This window comes from Acinonyx jubatus, chromosome A2 (genome assembly GCF_027475565.1).
Source record: "Acinonyx jubatus isolate Ajub_Pintada_27869175 chromosome A2, VMU_Ajub_asm_v1.0, whole genome shotgun sequence".
NCBI lineage: Eukaryota > Metazoa > Chordata > Mammalia > Carnivora > Felidae > Acinonyx > Acinonyx jubatus.
The window spans coordinates 72,339,713-72,353,030 of NC_069383.1; the positions used below are offsets into that span (position 1 = coordinate 72,339,713).

At 36.7% G+C, this 13,318-nt stretch overlaps 1 protein-coding gene across 3 annotated transcripts in view; it reads right to left on the reverse strand.

The window, feature by feature from the left end:
• The window catches only part of ANKIB1 (ankyrin repeat and IBR domain containing 1), a 145,200-nt gene that overhangs the window by 65,744 nt on the left and 66,138 nt on the right, over positions 1-13,318 (reverse strand). For all 3 annotated transcript variants that reach the window (XM_015066513.3, XM_015066512.3, XM_053218469.1), the window contains one exon: positions 3,233-3,415. In XM_015066513.3, coding sequence (XP_014921999.2) covers positions 3,233-3,415 — 183 coding nt within the window. The remainder of the gene's footprint in view (positions 1-3,232; positions 3,416-13,318) is intronic.

Sequence of the window (13,318 nt, forward strand, 5' to 3'; positions counted from 1 at the left end):
TATATGCACCCCTATGTTTATTACAGCATTATTTACAATAGTCAAGATATGGAAGCAATCTAAGCATCCACTGATAGATGAATGGGTAAAGATGTGGTGTATACACACATACCTGATGGAATATCACTAAGCTGTACAAAAAGGATGAGATCTTGACATGTGCAACAACTGGATGGACATACAGGGTATTATGGCTAAGTGAAATAAGTCAGATAGAGACAAACAAATATCATATGATTTTACTTAAACATGGAACCTAAAAAAAAAAAAACGAATGAATAAAAAAAAAAAGCAGAAACAGACACATACATACAGAGAACTAATGGTTGCTAGAGGGAGGGATGGTGAAGGGGTGGGCAAAATGGGTAAAGGGGAGTGTGAAAAACGGGCTTCCAATTATGGAATAAATAAGTCATGGGAATAAAAGGTACACATTAATTTATTAGGGAATAAAATTAATGGTATTGTAATAGCATTGTATGGTGATATATGGTAGCTATATATTTGTGGTGACCACTGCATACCATACAAACTTGTTGAATTTTGTACAACTGAAACGAATGTAACACTATGTGCCAACTATACTTAAATTAAAAAAAATTTTTACAGAAAAAAATATTGTAGCAGAACTCAATGACCTTCCTTTTGCAATAAAAATTCTATGTTATACGTTTGTTTATATCATATGTATGTTTCTTAAACAAGACATACACATAAGAAATTGTTACCACTGTGGGGTAGAGTCAGGAAGGAGGAATTTTTTACATTTTTTTAAGCAATAAATACTCATTATAAATTTTAAGAAATGCATGAAAATAGAAAAATAATAATAGTAAAAAAACTTATCCATACCATAATTAGCATTTTGGCATACTTCAATCTCAAAATATACTAGTCTTTTCTATATAATGAGTATCAAATTGTTATGTAACTTTTTGTTAACTTAATAGTTTATTATAGTTACATTAAATTCATTTACATCTTAAGTCTATTGATAATGAATACTATTATTTTTCTGATTTAATTATAAGTTAAGATAGTATCTTTGATAAAAAGCCTAAATATAGTCATTAAATGTTTTTCAGTTTAATCACATTATTTTTAGAATATTACTGTTTAAATATTTTCTTCTGACTAAATTACATTAATTATTACAGTAATAGTATGTATATATGTATGTATGACTCAAGACGATAGATTATGAAAAGTCAGACAGTATAGCAAATAGAGATGCTTTGGCTTGAAGTCCGAAGAATCGGTTTAGCTCACTTTGATCCTGGTAGGTTATTCAACTATTTTCTGGTTTATCTTCCTCATTTAAAAAAAGAAGGGGGCATAACAGTTACTTAAGCTTACTGTGTGAATTTAACAACCATGTGAAAGTGTTTAGGACATTGGCCTCTCTTTCTATGTGTGACTTAACCTGAAAAAGCATTCCGATAAAATAACCTAATTTAAGAAACACAAAGGGTAAAAAAATATAAATTTCTTAATTCCAAGAAACTCAGTTCCTTTGGTAATCTGGAATACTGAAGCTCAAAATACTTAAGAAATACCATCTATGGATGTTCACTGTGTAAGCAGTGTGTCAGACACTGAAAATACTCTGTTGAAAAAGGCAGTTATGATTCTGGCCCTCATGGAGTTGACCATCTAACAGGAAAGAAGGGCAAAAAAAAAAAAGAATAAATACATAAACAAAATCATTACAGCATGTGATGAGTGTTATAAAAAGTAGGGTGTTATGGTAAAGAATAATGGAAGGAGAGGGACCTATTTGGGAAAGAATAGTCCAAGATTGCCTCTCTGAAGAACTACTGAGCCAGCCAAAAGAAAAACTGGGAGATTTCTGATATAGAAAAGAGCAAATGCAAAAACCTTACTGTAGTCTAGGTATTATAATTAGAGCAAAATATGCTGGGAAGAAAGGTTTGAGATGATGTTGGGAGAGGTAGTAGTGAGACCATATAAGGTTTTATATCTGAGAGAATAGTTTGGATTTTATTCCAAGTACAATGAGAAGTCACTAAGTAATTTAAGAGATTTATATGATCTAATTTAAGTTTTAAAATGTCTTTCCAGCTTATGTGTACACAATGGATTCTAGGGGGACCAAAACAGAAGGAAGGAGGTCAGTTAGGAAACTGTTACAGTACCTCAGATGAGAGGTTCGGGTGGAGAGGGCCTGGGGAGGTAGGAGTAGAGACTAGGAGGAGTAAATGGATCTAGGTTATACTCTTGGAGGTAAAATTGACAACATTCTCAGATTGTTTGGATATAAGGACAAATGAGGAACTGAAACGCTTGCCCATTTATGCTTAAGCAATTCAGTGGAGGGAGGTAATGTTTATTGAAACAAGAAAGACTTAAAGGAAAACCAAAGAACAATGTCCCTGAAGCTAAGGGAAGAATGCTTCACTAAGAAGGGAGTGGTCAATTGTGTCAAGTGCTGCAGAGGAATTCAAGTAAGAGTGGGAGAGAACACTACCCGCTGGATTTGGCAAAATGGCAACTCTTGATATCCATGACAAATGCACTTCCAACAAAATAGAAAGGAGGAAAGTCACGCTGCAAGAGGCTCAGAGATATGGGGCTACAACTGAAGGGGGAAAGGGAGAAAAGTGGTCAATGGAGTGACTGTTTTGCTGTTTTTGTTTTGTTTTAAGATAAAAGTTAGCAAAGCATGTTTGTTGATAAGAGCAACCTAGAAGACAGGAAGGACTGAGGAACAGGAGGACTGCAGTTTTAGAACAGTAGAAATGGTTAGGAGTTCATATTACACATTAGCATCTCTACTTAAATATAAGTAAACATATACATATTTTAGAGAACAGTTACCACCTCCAGATTTTCTAGATGTATTTTTATACTTACGGCTATATAACATTTTTTTTTAATGTTTATTTATTTTTGACAGGGAAAGAGAGAGACAGAGCATGAGCGGGGGAGAGGCAAAGAGAGAGGGAGATACCGAATGCAAAGCAGGCTCCAGGCTCTGAGCTGTCAGCACAGAGCCCAACACGGGGCTCGAACCCACAGACCACGAGATTATGAACTGAGCCGAAGTCGGACACTCAACCGGCTAAGCCACCCAGGCGCTCCTACTTATGGCTATACAGATGAAATGGTGTTAAGCATATTGCAGAGAAGACCACACAAACTGGATTTTAAAGTAGAAAAATAAAATTTAATATAAAATCCATATCATTTATTTAAAAAAAAAACACCTTACCTCTCGTTTGTCTAACGCAGCATATTCAGCTTCTATTTCTTCAGCTTCAGGATCTCGTGAGAATACCATTTGTGATTCCAGATTGAGGGCCAAATCTTTGTGGTGCTGCTTTTCAGCACAATCACAAGGAGTATCTTTATTCTCATTCTCAGCAAACAAGTCTCCTCCGTGTTTTACTAAAAGCTAAAAAAGATTTTTTCAAAAACTTGCAACCACAGATTTAAACAGGTTACTTCATGCTACGTATTTGAAAAAATTAACAATATAATGAAGTGCAACAAAAATACAACAGTATGTACTTGAAATAACAATAAAAATTTAGATACCAGTGACTTCTTAAAAAAATATTTTTAATGTTTAGTTATTTTTGATAGAGAAACAGAGGGCGAGCAGGGGAGGGGCAGAGAGAGAGAGAGAGGGAGAGAGATGCAGAATCAGAAGCAGGCTCCAGGCTCCAAGCTGTGAGCACAGAGCCCGATGTGGGGCTCAAACTCACAGACCACGAGCTCATTACCTGAGCTGAAGTTGGACATTCAACCCACTGAACCACCCAGGTGTCCCAATACCAGTGACTTCGATTTTAAGATGGTAATTCTTGTTTATTAGCATTTAAAAAAAATGTTTATTTTTGTGTGTGTGAGAGAAAGAGAGAAAGAGAGGAGACAGAGACTGGGTGGGGAAGGAGCAGAGAGAGAGAGAGAGAGAGAGAGAGAGAAAGAGAGAGAGAGGGAGACAGAATCTGAAGCAGGCAGAAAATCCAAAGCAGGCTCTGCTATCAGCCTAAGAGCTTGATGCAGGGCTCGAACCCATAAACCATGAAATCATGACCTGAACTGAAACCAAGAGTCAGACACTTAACTGACTAAGCCACCCAGGAGACCCAAACAATCTTTCAATTTTTTAAAAATATTTTATTATTTTATTATTTTTAAGAGAGACAGTGCGAGTAGGGGTGAGGCAGAGAGAGGGGAGACACAGAATCCAAAGCAGCTCCAGGCTCTGAGCTGTCAGCACAGAGCCCAGAACGGGGCCCGAACCCGCAAGCTGTGAGATCATGACCTGAGCCAAAGTCAGATGCTCAACCAACTGAGCCACCCAGGTACCCCTACAATCTTTTAATTTTTAAAGGTGGGATTTCATTCCAAGAAATATCACCTTAAAAATACATGGAAAAGGGCACCTGGGTGGCTCAGTCAGTTGAGTGTCCGACTTTGGCTCAGGTCATGATCTCACAGTTTGTGAGTCTGAGCCCTACATCAGACTCACTGTTGTCAGCGCAGAACCTGTTTCAGATCCTCTGCCCCCTCTCTCTGCCCCTCCCTAGCTTGCTCTCTCTGAAAAATAAATACACATTGGGGCGCCTGGGTGGCTCGGTCGGTTAAGCGTCCGACTTCGGCTCAGGTCATGATCTCACGGTCCGTGAGTTCGAGCCCCGCGTCGGGCTCTGTGCTGACCGCTCAGAGCCTGGAGCCTGTTTCAGATTCTGTGTCTCCCTCTCTCTCTGCCCCTCCCCTGTTCATGCTCTGTCTCTGTCTCAAAAATAAATAAACGTTAAAAATAAATAAATAAATAAACAAACATTAAAAAAATACATGTAATAGTGACTTATTTATTACTATCGAGGTTTCTGACAGTTTTGCAGAAGTTAAATATGTTGTTACTAGAGGCTATAGGTTCAAATTTCCCCATTATGTCTACAGAAACATTAGGAAGGACATTATGCCATGAGGACCATAATCTAGGACGCAATCTACCTAAAGGACAGCCTGACAATTAGTCATGGAGCTGATTCTTTTATAGAATTCAGTCATGATCATAATAACATAGTAACGGCCACCATTTACTGAGTGTCTTCTAAGTTCCAAGCCTGATGTTAAGTAATTCAAGTACACATTCTTATTTAATATTAACAACCCCAGGGATATTATAATGTCTCAGAAAAGTTAGGTAACTTGACCAAAGTTACCCACCTGGCAAGCAAGAGAACTGGGATTCAGACAAAAGTTTGACCAATTTCTTATAACCATAATTGGATATTGTACAGACACACAGAACAGGCTAATCACATAAATTAAAAGAAGTCAAATACATCCTGGGTCCACCATAAAGTTCTACCTAGATCTTATTTATGATCTAAAAGTGAATAGTTTTTAGTTTTTATGGCATTTAATAAAAAAGGTAGCTTCTTCCCATTTTCTTCCATATAATTTTATCTTCTCTCCCTACAACAAACATTCAGATCTTCCTATAAAGTTTCTTTATTGCTTTTGGAACTGGAATCCTTATGATTCCTCTATAGCCATCCCAAGAGGCCTGACAACATAAAGGACTTATATCAATGCCGGGCCTGAAAGCCATGGGCTAACTTGACAAGCCCAATGGATATGACCTTCAGTTTCTTGCTCTAGGCTGAAGGTATACCTCAGAGCTAAAATGGTTTAAAAAAATTGGTTTTAATTGTTAAAAACAAGCATAGAAATAAATCAGGAAGAATACAGCTTATGGCCACAAAGCTTAAAGTATTTACTCTTTACATCTGGCCCTTCAAAAAAAATTGTTAAGCATATCTCTAAGCAGTCACTGCTGTAGCTACCTTCTAGAGCCTGCTATTTACCACCTAGAACCTTCCTAGTCAAAGTATCAACTGGGAGTTTGTTAGAAATGCTGAATCTCAGCCTTAACTACCCAAATCCCTTCCACTCCAGTCCTCTGAATCAGAATCTGATTCTGATGTCCAAGAGATTCTTAAGCACATAAAAGTCTGATAAGCAGTGACCCTAGACTATCACCTACGTGTCTGTGGAAATGGATACATTTACATTTTATAATATACTCAATACTGGGGACTTGTAGTAAGTCCAGAGACTTATCATACCTATAGTACAGTCTATTACTATTTTTTAGCCTTTCTGCTTCACAGGGTACCCAATCCTAACAGACAATTAACTATTTGCTTCTGATTGCTATTGCACTAAGAGAGCCGACTTTATTTTCTGGTTTTTTATTCAGAGTAGTTGGAAAATGATTTCTAAAATGAACACTGGGAAAGCTTTCAAAGCCATGATGTATGTGATTTACTTTCACAACAGATATTACCACAGAAGAGATTTAAGTATTAGCCAACAAGATAAATCACCTTTAACTTAATGCCCCAGTCCTTAACAAAAGCAAAGACAACAAAATTTAAGAGGTTATGCCATCCCAGAATACTGCTGTGGGGAACCTTCTTAAGAGGATATACTGGAGTGTAGACTGCATTCCTTGGGGTTAAAGAAAAATGGGGGGGGTGGCACCTGGGTGGCTCAGTTAGTTAAGCATTCAACTTCGGCTCAGGTCACGATGTCAAGGTTCTTGGGTTTAAGTCCTGAGTCAGGCTCTGTGCTGACAGCTCAGAACCTGGAGCCTGCTTTGGATTCTGTGCCTCCCTCTCTCTGCCCCTCACCTGCTCGCACTGTCTCTCTCAAAAAATAAATCAATATTAAAAAAATTTTTTTTAATTAAAAAAAATGGGTGTGTGAAGAGGGAATGTGTGAGACGCCATCATTGAGAATCACTGCTGAACATATTTAGAACTTGGATAAGATTTCTTGCCTTCATTGGTAATCTATCTTCAAAAGGGGTTCCCAAATGACTGGAGTGGAGGCAAGGGGACTACAAAGAACTATATCTCATTGCTGCAATTGGCACCTGTAGAGAAATTCATAATCGGTGATAAAATGTAGGGTCCATTTTTGTAGCCATTTGTTTTGGCAAGTTAAGTCAGCATGTATGTACCTTTGGTATAGAAGCTAGCTAACAGCAGTACTGCTTGACACTGGAGCAGTACTTAAACAGTATTCCAGCTTGGGGTGCCTGGGTGGCCCAGTTGGTTAAGTGTCCGACTTCAACTCAGGTCATGATCTTGCGGTTTGTGAGTTCAAGCCCCACGTTAGGCTCTGTGCTGACAGCTCAGAGCTGGAGCCTGCTTCAGATTCTGTGTCTCCTTCTCTCTGAGCCCCTCCCCCACTCATGTGCATACGCTCTCTCTCAAAAATAAACAAACATTAAAAAAATTTTTTTAAAAAGTTATTTCAGCTTGCTGAAATTTGGGGCATCAGGTTGGGAACACCAATAAGTGAAAGATGTTTTAGGTAGGGATATCCATGAAATCGATGCTGCAAAAAGTCAGATGTTCTGCTTTTATACAGTAAGGAAGTTACTTGGGGTTCTGAACAGGTAGTTGTTTTTTTTTTTTTTAATTATTATTTTTTATTTTTTTTTGAACAGGTAGTTTTTAATCACCTTCCTTACTCTCAAAGCAAGGAGGACTGAATACTTTATTCAAACGTGATTTTTAGTCTATTTTATACACTTGGTAGTACATGAAATGTTCTACCTTAAAAGAAACATCTGATTATTACTATCTCAACACATCTGTTCATCTATTTTGCCTTCCTTTCTGTTTATAACCTCAAAGGGAGAGGGGTAGGGCAGTCCCTAGTATTCAAGACAAATCCCTCCCCAACCCTTTGACCCATAATCTAAGTGGCTGGTAACTCAGGACAAGTCAATTGACTTAAGTCTCAGTATACACAAATCCATGGGTAAAATGAGGTTTATACAATCTTGAGAAAAGATGTTAAAAAAAAAGGTAATTGTTAAAGTCTGTTCTGGTTGAAAATTACCATTTCATCATCTCTATTTCCTGTATGACCTTGAGCAGTCCATTACCCTTCTATCTTCCCTCTACAACTTTTTATTGGCTCCTGGTACACGCGTTCTTTATCTTAGTTTTGTTATCCTTCTAGTTACTTTCCCAATGTTTTCCTTTCTTTCCCGGCCACATTTCTCAAATTAGTGACTGACACCCACTGTCTCTCCACTTCCCCAGCAAATGACTCAATTACTCCCAGCAATGACTTTTACCCTGATCATTTCACTAAAACAGTATTTCTGAAAATCGTAAGTACTCTCAAATTCAACAGCCATTCTTGGTTTTCTAATAGCTTTACCTCTTTGCGGCATGTCACATGACTGATTATCTTCTACCCTTGAAATTCTCTTGGCACCCTTGACAGTGTTATCTCAGTTCTTTTCTCTGCTTTTTCTTTTTGCTTCATAGGCCACCTCTTTTTTTCACTCCCTTTAAATACAGGTATTCTCCAAATTGATGCTGTGACTTTAACCCTGTAATTTTGTCTATAAGTTAAAGTCTTTTCCTTAGGCTACTCATCTATACCTTGTTTTTAGTTTTTGACTCTATGCAGATGACACTTAATTCTAAATCTATATTCTTTACTCCCAAACAACTAGTCCTAATTTTCAATAACCTGAATACCATTTCATGTAGCTAATCCAGGACCTCAATATCCATCCTTCTAAATGAAAACTCAATTCGGTATTTGAACAAATTCCTTTACCTCATCTTACTTTTTTAATGTCTGTTAATTGATAGCAGGCTTCAAAGTAACCCAGGCTCAAAAGCATACACATTCTACTTAAAAATAATTTGCTTTACTCTAATTATAAGTATGATAGCAGATTGTTATAGAAAATGTGGAAAATCAAATCATTCAAAGAGAGCTTAACATTAACATTTTAAAGTCTCCATCTTTTTTTTTAAGGCACAGATTTTACTTTTTTAAGTAAGCTCTAGGCCCAATGTGGGACTTGAACTCCCAATCCTGAGATCAAGAATCAGGCAGGTGCCCCTAAAGCTTCCATCATATTTAACCCTTAGTCTCCCACACTTTCTTGTATCAATTGACCAAGTCACCAAATGCTACCAGGTCTTCACAATGTCCCTTGCATCTGCCTCATTCTTTCATTTCCAATACGACCACACAAATCCAGGCTTTTTTTCAGTTCATACCAGAATTAGTGCAGTAATTTAGCTCCTATCATTCTCTTTAGTACACTGGTTTTCAACCTTGGCTGCCCACTGGAACCATCTGGAGAAGTTCAAATACTAGTGTCTAGGCCCCCACCTCAGAAATTACAATTTTATTGATCAGGGATAGGGTCTACACTATGGGATTTTTTTTTGCATGCAGCCATGTTTACAACTACTGTTCCAGCACAAAGGCTTTCAAACTGTTTAAGAATCATCTGGGTAGCCTGATAGTCGTATTAGGGGGAAATGGGGTGGGGTGGGGTGGGATGGGGACTAGATATATGCACTTTTTACAAGAAGCGTTATGATTCCACTATAGGTGTCTCACTGAGTATCCTCTATGCCAGGACTTCTGAAACCTTAATGTGAATACGAATCACCTTGGTATCTGGTTAAACTACAGATTCAGATTTATTTGGTCTGGAATGAGGCCTAAGATTCTGCATTTCCAACAGGTTTCCAAATAATTAACGCCAGTGCCAGTCTGAGGACCCCTGTTTGTGTGGCAAGGCATCAAGAAACACTGCTTTACAAGTATCCCATTCAAATCTATTCTACACAACAACCATTAGGCTAATCTTAACCATATTTGCTTTCATAATAGCACTTCTCTGATAAAAAATTTTCAGTGGCTCAACTTTCTAGAAATCTCAAATTCTTGGCCTTGGCATTTAGTATTTTCTACTTGGTATGGCCTCTATCTTTATTTTAAGTCATCTGTCTTATCATTCTTCTGCAAAATGCTTTAATCTGCATATGTCTGAGACCTGGAACAGTGCTTCTCAAACTCTGACATGTAAACAAATAACCAGCAGAACTTGCTTAAAATATTCTTGGAGTTTACCCCGAGAGATTCTGATTTGGAAATGTGGAGGCCTGGTGGGGCCAAGATTTTGTATTTATAACAAGCTCCCAGTAATAGCTGATGCTACAGGTCCAAGGGGCACACTTTTAAGTATCCTCCAAATACTAATATCTTACGCACTCAAATTATACTAGTACCCATGAATTCTTCCAGGATAAGTAAAATTAAAATGGTCTTTCTCTTCAATGCCTTTAATATTTACTGCCCAAATAATTAATATAGCCCTTAGCATAGAAACATTTTGGAGGTATAAATGAGATCACAATTTTCTTGATTAAATATTAGAAAACTGAGGCTCAGATAGGCAGTTACTCAGTTGCTGAGCTGGGACGACAATTTCTGTATTCTTTTGAGTTTTAAAACTCCAGGTGCTAAAAAACACAATATAATTAAATAAAACTCTTCAGTCTGACCTGTGAATGGTTTTTATGACTTTCCAATGAAGTGTGAAATGCTCTGATAGCTGCCAAAGTGTCAAATAGGCCTTATGGCTGTAAAGAGAAAAGCGATTTACCACCTTTGGTTTTCTAGTGACCTCTATTTGATCTAACAATAAGCATCCATACTTAAAGCTTTGAATAAGCAAGTAGGACAGGGGTGCACAGGAAATACCCAAGATAATGCTCATTTAAAAACACACTTTTCACAAAGAATGAAGCACTATCAAAACCAATAACCTCTGCACATCAACCATTTATCGAATGACTATGACAGGAAAAGCACTAATACAAATAAAATGAGGCTTAATGACTAGGCTGACTCTTAGGGAAGTCTGCCAAGAGGAGAAAGATCACCGGGCTTTTAATTGGGGCATGCTAATAGAACTAACCCATCATTCGTCTCCAAAGCCCATCTCTATTCTAAAGAAATAGAAAAACAAAAACTCAGCAACTAAGAAAAAATGCATTATTCACTGTATTAAATAAATTCTTTTAAGATTTATATTTTATTGGAGTTCCATTTTTGGGTACTGGGTATCCATTACATAGTATTTTAAAAATTATTTGTATAATTAAAGCATATAGGACTTGCTACACATTGAAAGTGTGTTATTTTATATATTTAAAATAAGCTTGTGAAGTGTGGAGTCATCTTTGCTTCCCTTTTCCAATTCTGTGCATAACATAGGGGTCAAAGGCAAAACCGTCTGTGAGCCAAATTCAGCCTGTTGTCTGTTCCTATACAGTCCATGAACTAGAAACTGTTCTTACATTTTTAAATGGTTGAATGAAAACTCAAAAGAATATTTCATTATATGTGGAAATCATAAGAAAGTCAAGTGGGAGTGTCCATAAACAAAGTTTTACCGAACACTGCCATGCTCATTTGTTTACATATTGTCTATGGCTGCTTTCAGGCTACAATGGCTGAGTTGAGCAGTTGCCTAAAATATTTACTATTTGGCTTTCACAGAAAAGTTTGCTGACCCCTGGAAAAATTCTTTGAAATATAAAAAAATTAGAATTAGAGGGCCTTTATTTATCATTTGTCCTTATATATGTTTAACATACAAGCATTTTCAACTTTCAAACAATTGCAGCCCACTCCTCTTTGTGTTACTTTTATCTCCTAAATGAGTTTGAATCATTTGTGAAACTCCAGATTTTCCTACTTACCGAAGTTTTGATAAATACACCAAAATGAGGATTCAATATAAGCACCTGGTTACAGAGTAGTCAACAGAGATTAAAAAGGAGGCTGGCCAAAAGAGAAAAGGAAGAGCTCTATTCTGCAAATGAGTGGCATGAGTTTGATGCAAAAAAACAAAACCAAAACCAAAAACCAGTCCAAGGTAAATTCAGGTATCAAGATTAGATATAGGGATACTGATGGCATCACTAATAGAAGGCAGTCATGAGGAGGAGCTAGAGGGTAGAAACGACTAAGTACAGTTTTTGAAATGTTGAATTTGACAGACTCTTGGAATATCAATACAAGGAAGTCAACTCAGCAGCAGTATAGCAGGAGAACTACACACTCGGTTGCAGTATCTTATATAGAGCCACTGATACCGCCACACTTGGAAGTTCCCAGAAGAACTCTATGATTAAGAGTTTTTTCTTATGTTATGTTGCGTGTGTGTGTGTTTTGTACCTTTAGCTTACTATGCAACACAATTATTACAAGGAGAAGGGGAAGTTTTAAAGTTAATCTTTCATTTTTATGGTTTGAAATAATGAGCCAAAAAAAAACATAAAGAAAAACGAACCTTTTTAATTATTAAATGTACATAAGAAATTATCACCTGATGAGTTCATCAACTCTGTCTTTAAATAAACATAGAAAAACATTTTAAAGAATTAGAGAAGGTATATTTTCATAGAAATGAGTAAAAAGAAAAAAAAAAGCTTGGCCTTAACTATGCAATCAAATAATCAATTTGGCCTTAAAGGCTATACACTGAAAATGGGGTCTATTTTATAGCAATCAAAGATCAACAGAAAATTAGTGCTAAAAGGGGTCTTTTGAGGTAATGGTGATAATTTGCTCCTGGATGGTTGGAACTGATAACCTCAAAGAGATTTAGCGACCCACTCAAGGTACTACAGATAATCACTGTGAAGACTAAGTCCTTTAGCTTTACGAAAAAATTAATACCTGATAACACTCTTTGAACTCAAGGAGTATGATACTACATGAAGATAACTATAGACTAATACTGTGAGAAGTATTGTTATTAGGTTCTTTATTTCAATGTATTTGGTTTATGTACTAGTATTATTAGAAAACACAGTAAGACATCTGGAAATTAATTACACTTCCCACGGAAACTCTTCTAGTTTAATTAGTAGTAAGCATTACCAAAAGTCATTCAAGGCCTAAGGCCGGGCAAGTGTACACTCATGTATATATACAAGATTAAAGATAACTTTATATAGGTAAAGTGATACGCTGGATGTTAAGGAAAACAAGAATAAATACAACCAAGGTATTTATAGGACTCTTTTTGGATTTTTACATTTGGGCAAAGAGTTCCTCTGAATACAAAAAAATGAAAATAGTCCCCAAACAGTGTGGTTTATGAATGTGATTTGCTGACAGATCAAACAGTTGAAACATACACACACATTCATTCACACAAAGCAAATCATCAGGCCTGTTAATTCAGAATAAACCTAGCACTAATCTCCTTCACTGAGCAAAAAATAAAACTGGTAAAAACACTGTACTCAATTTTGGAGAACAATTTAAAAAGCATGTCATCGTAAACATACTTCAAAATCAACAAGTACTAAAGCAATGCTTCTAGGGAATTTTTGGAGGCAAGATATTAAAGCAGCAAAATAAGAGAATTATTACTACTATCAAGAATACGCTATTATCTACTCTAACCCACTTGAGAAATATG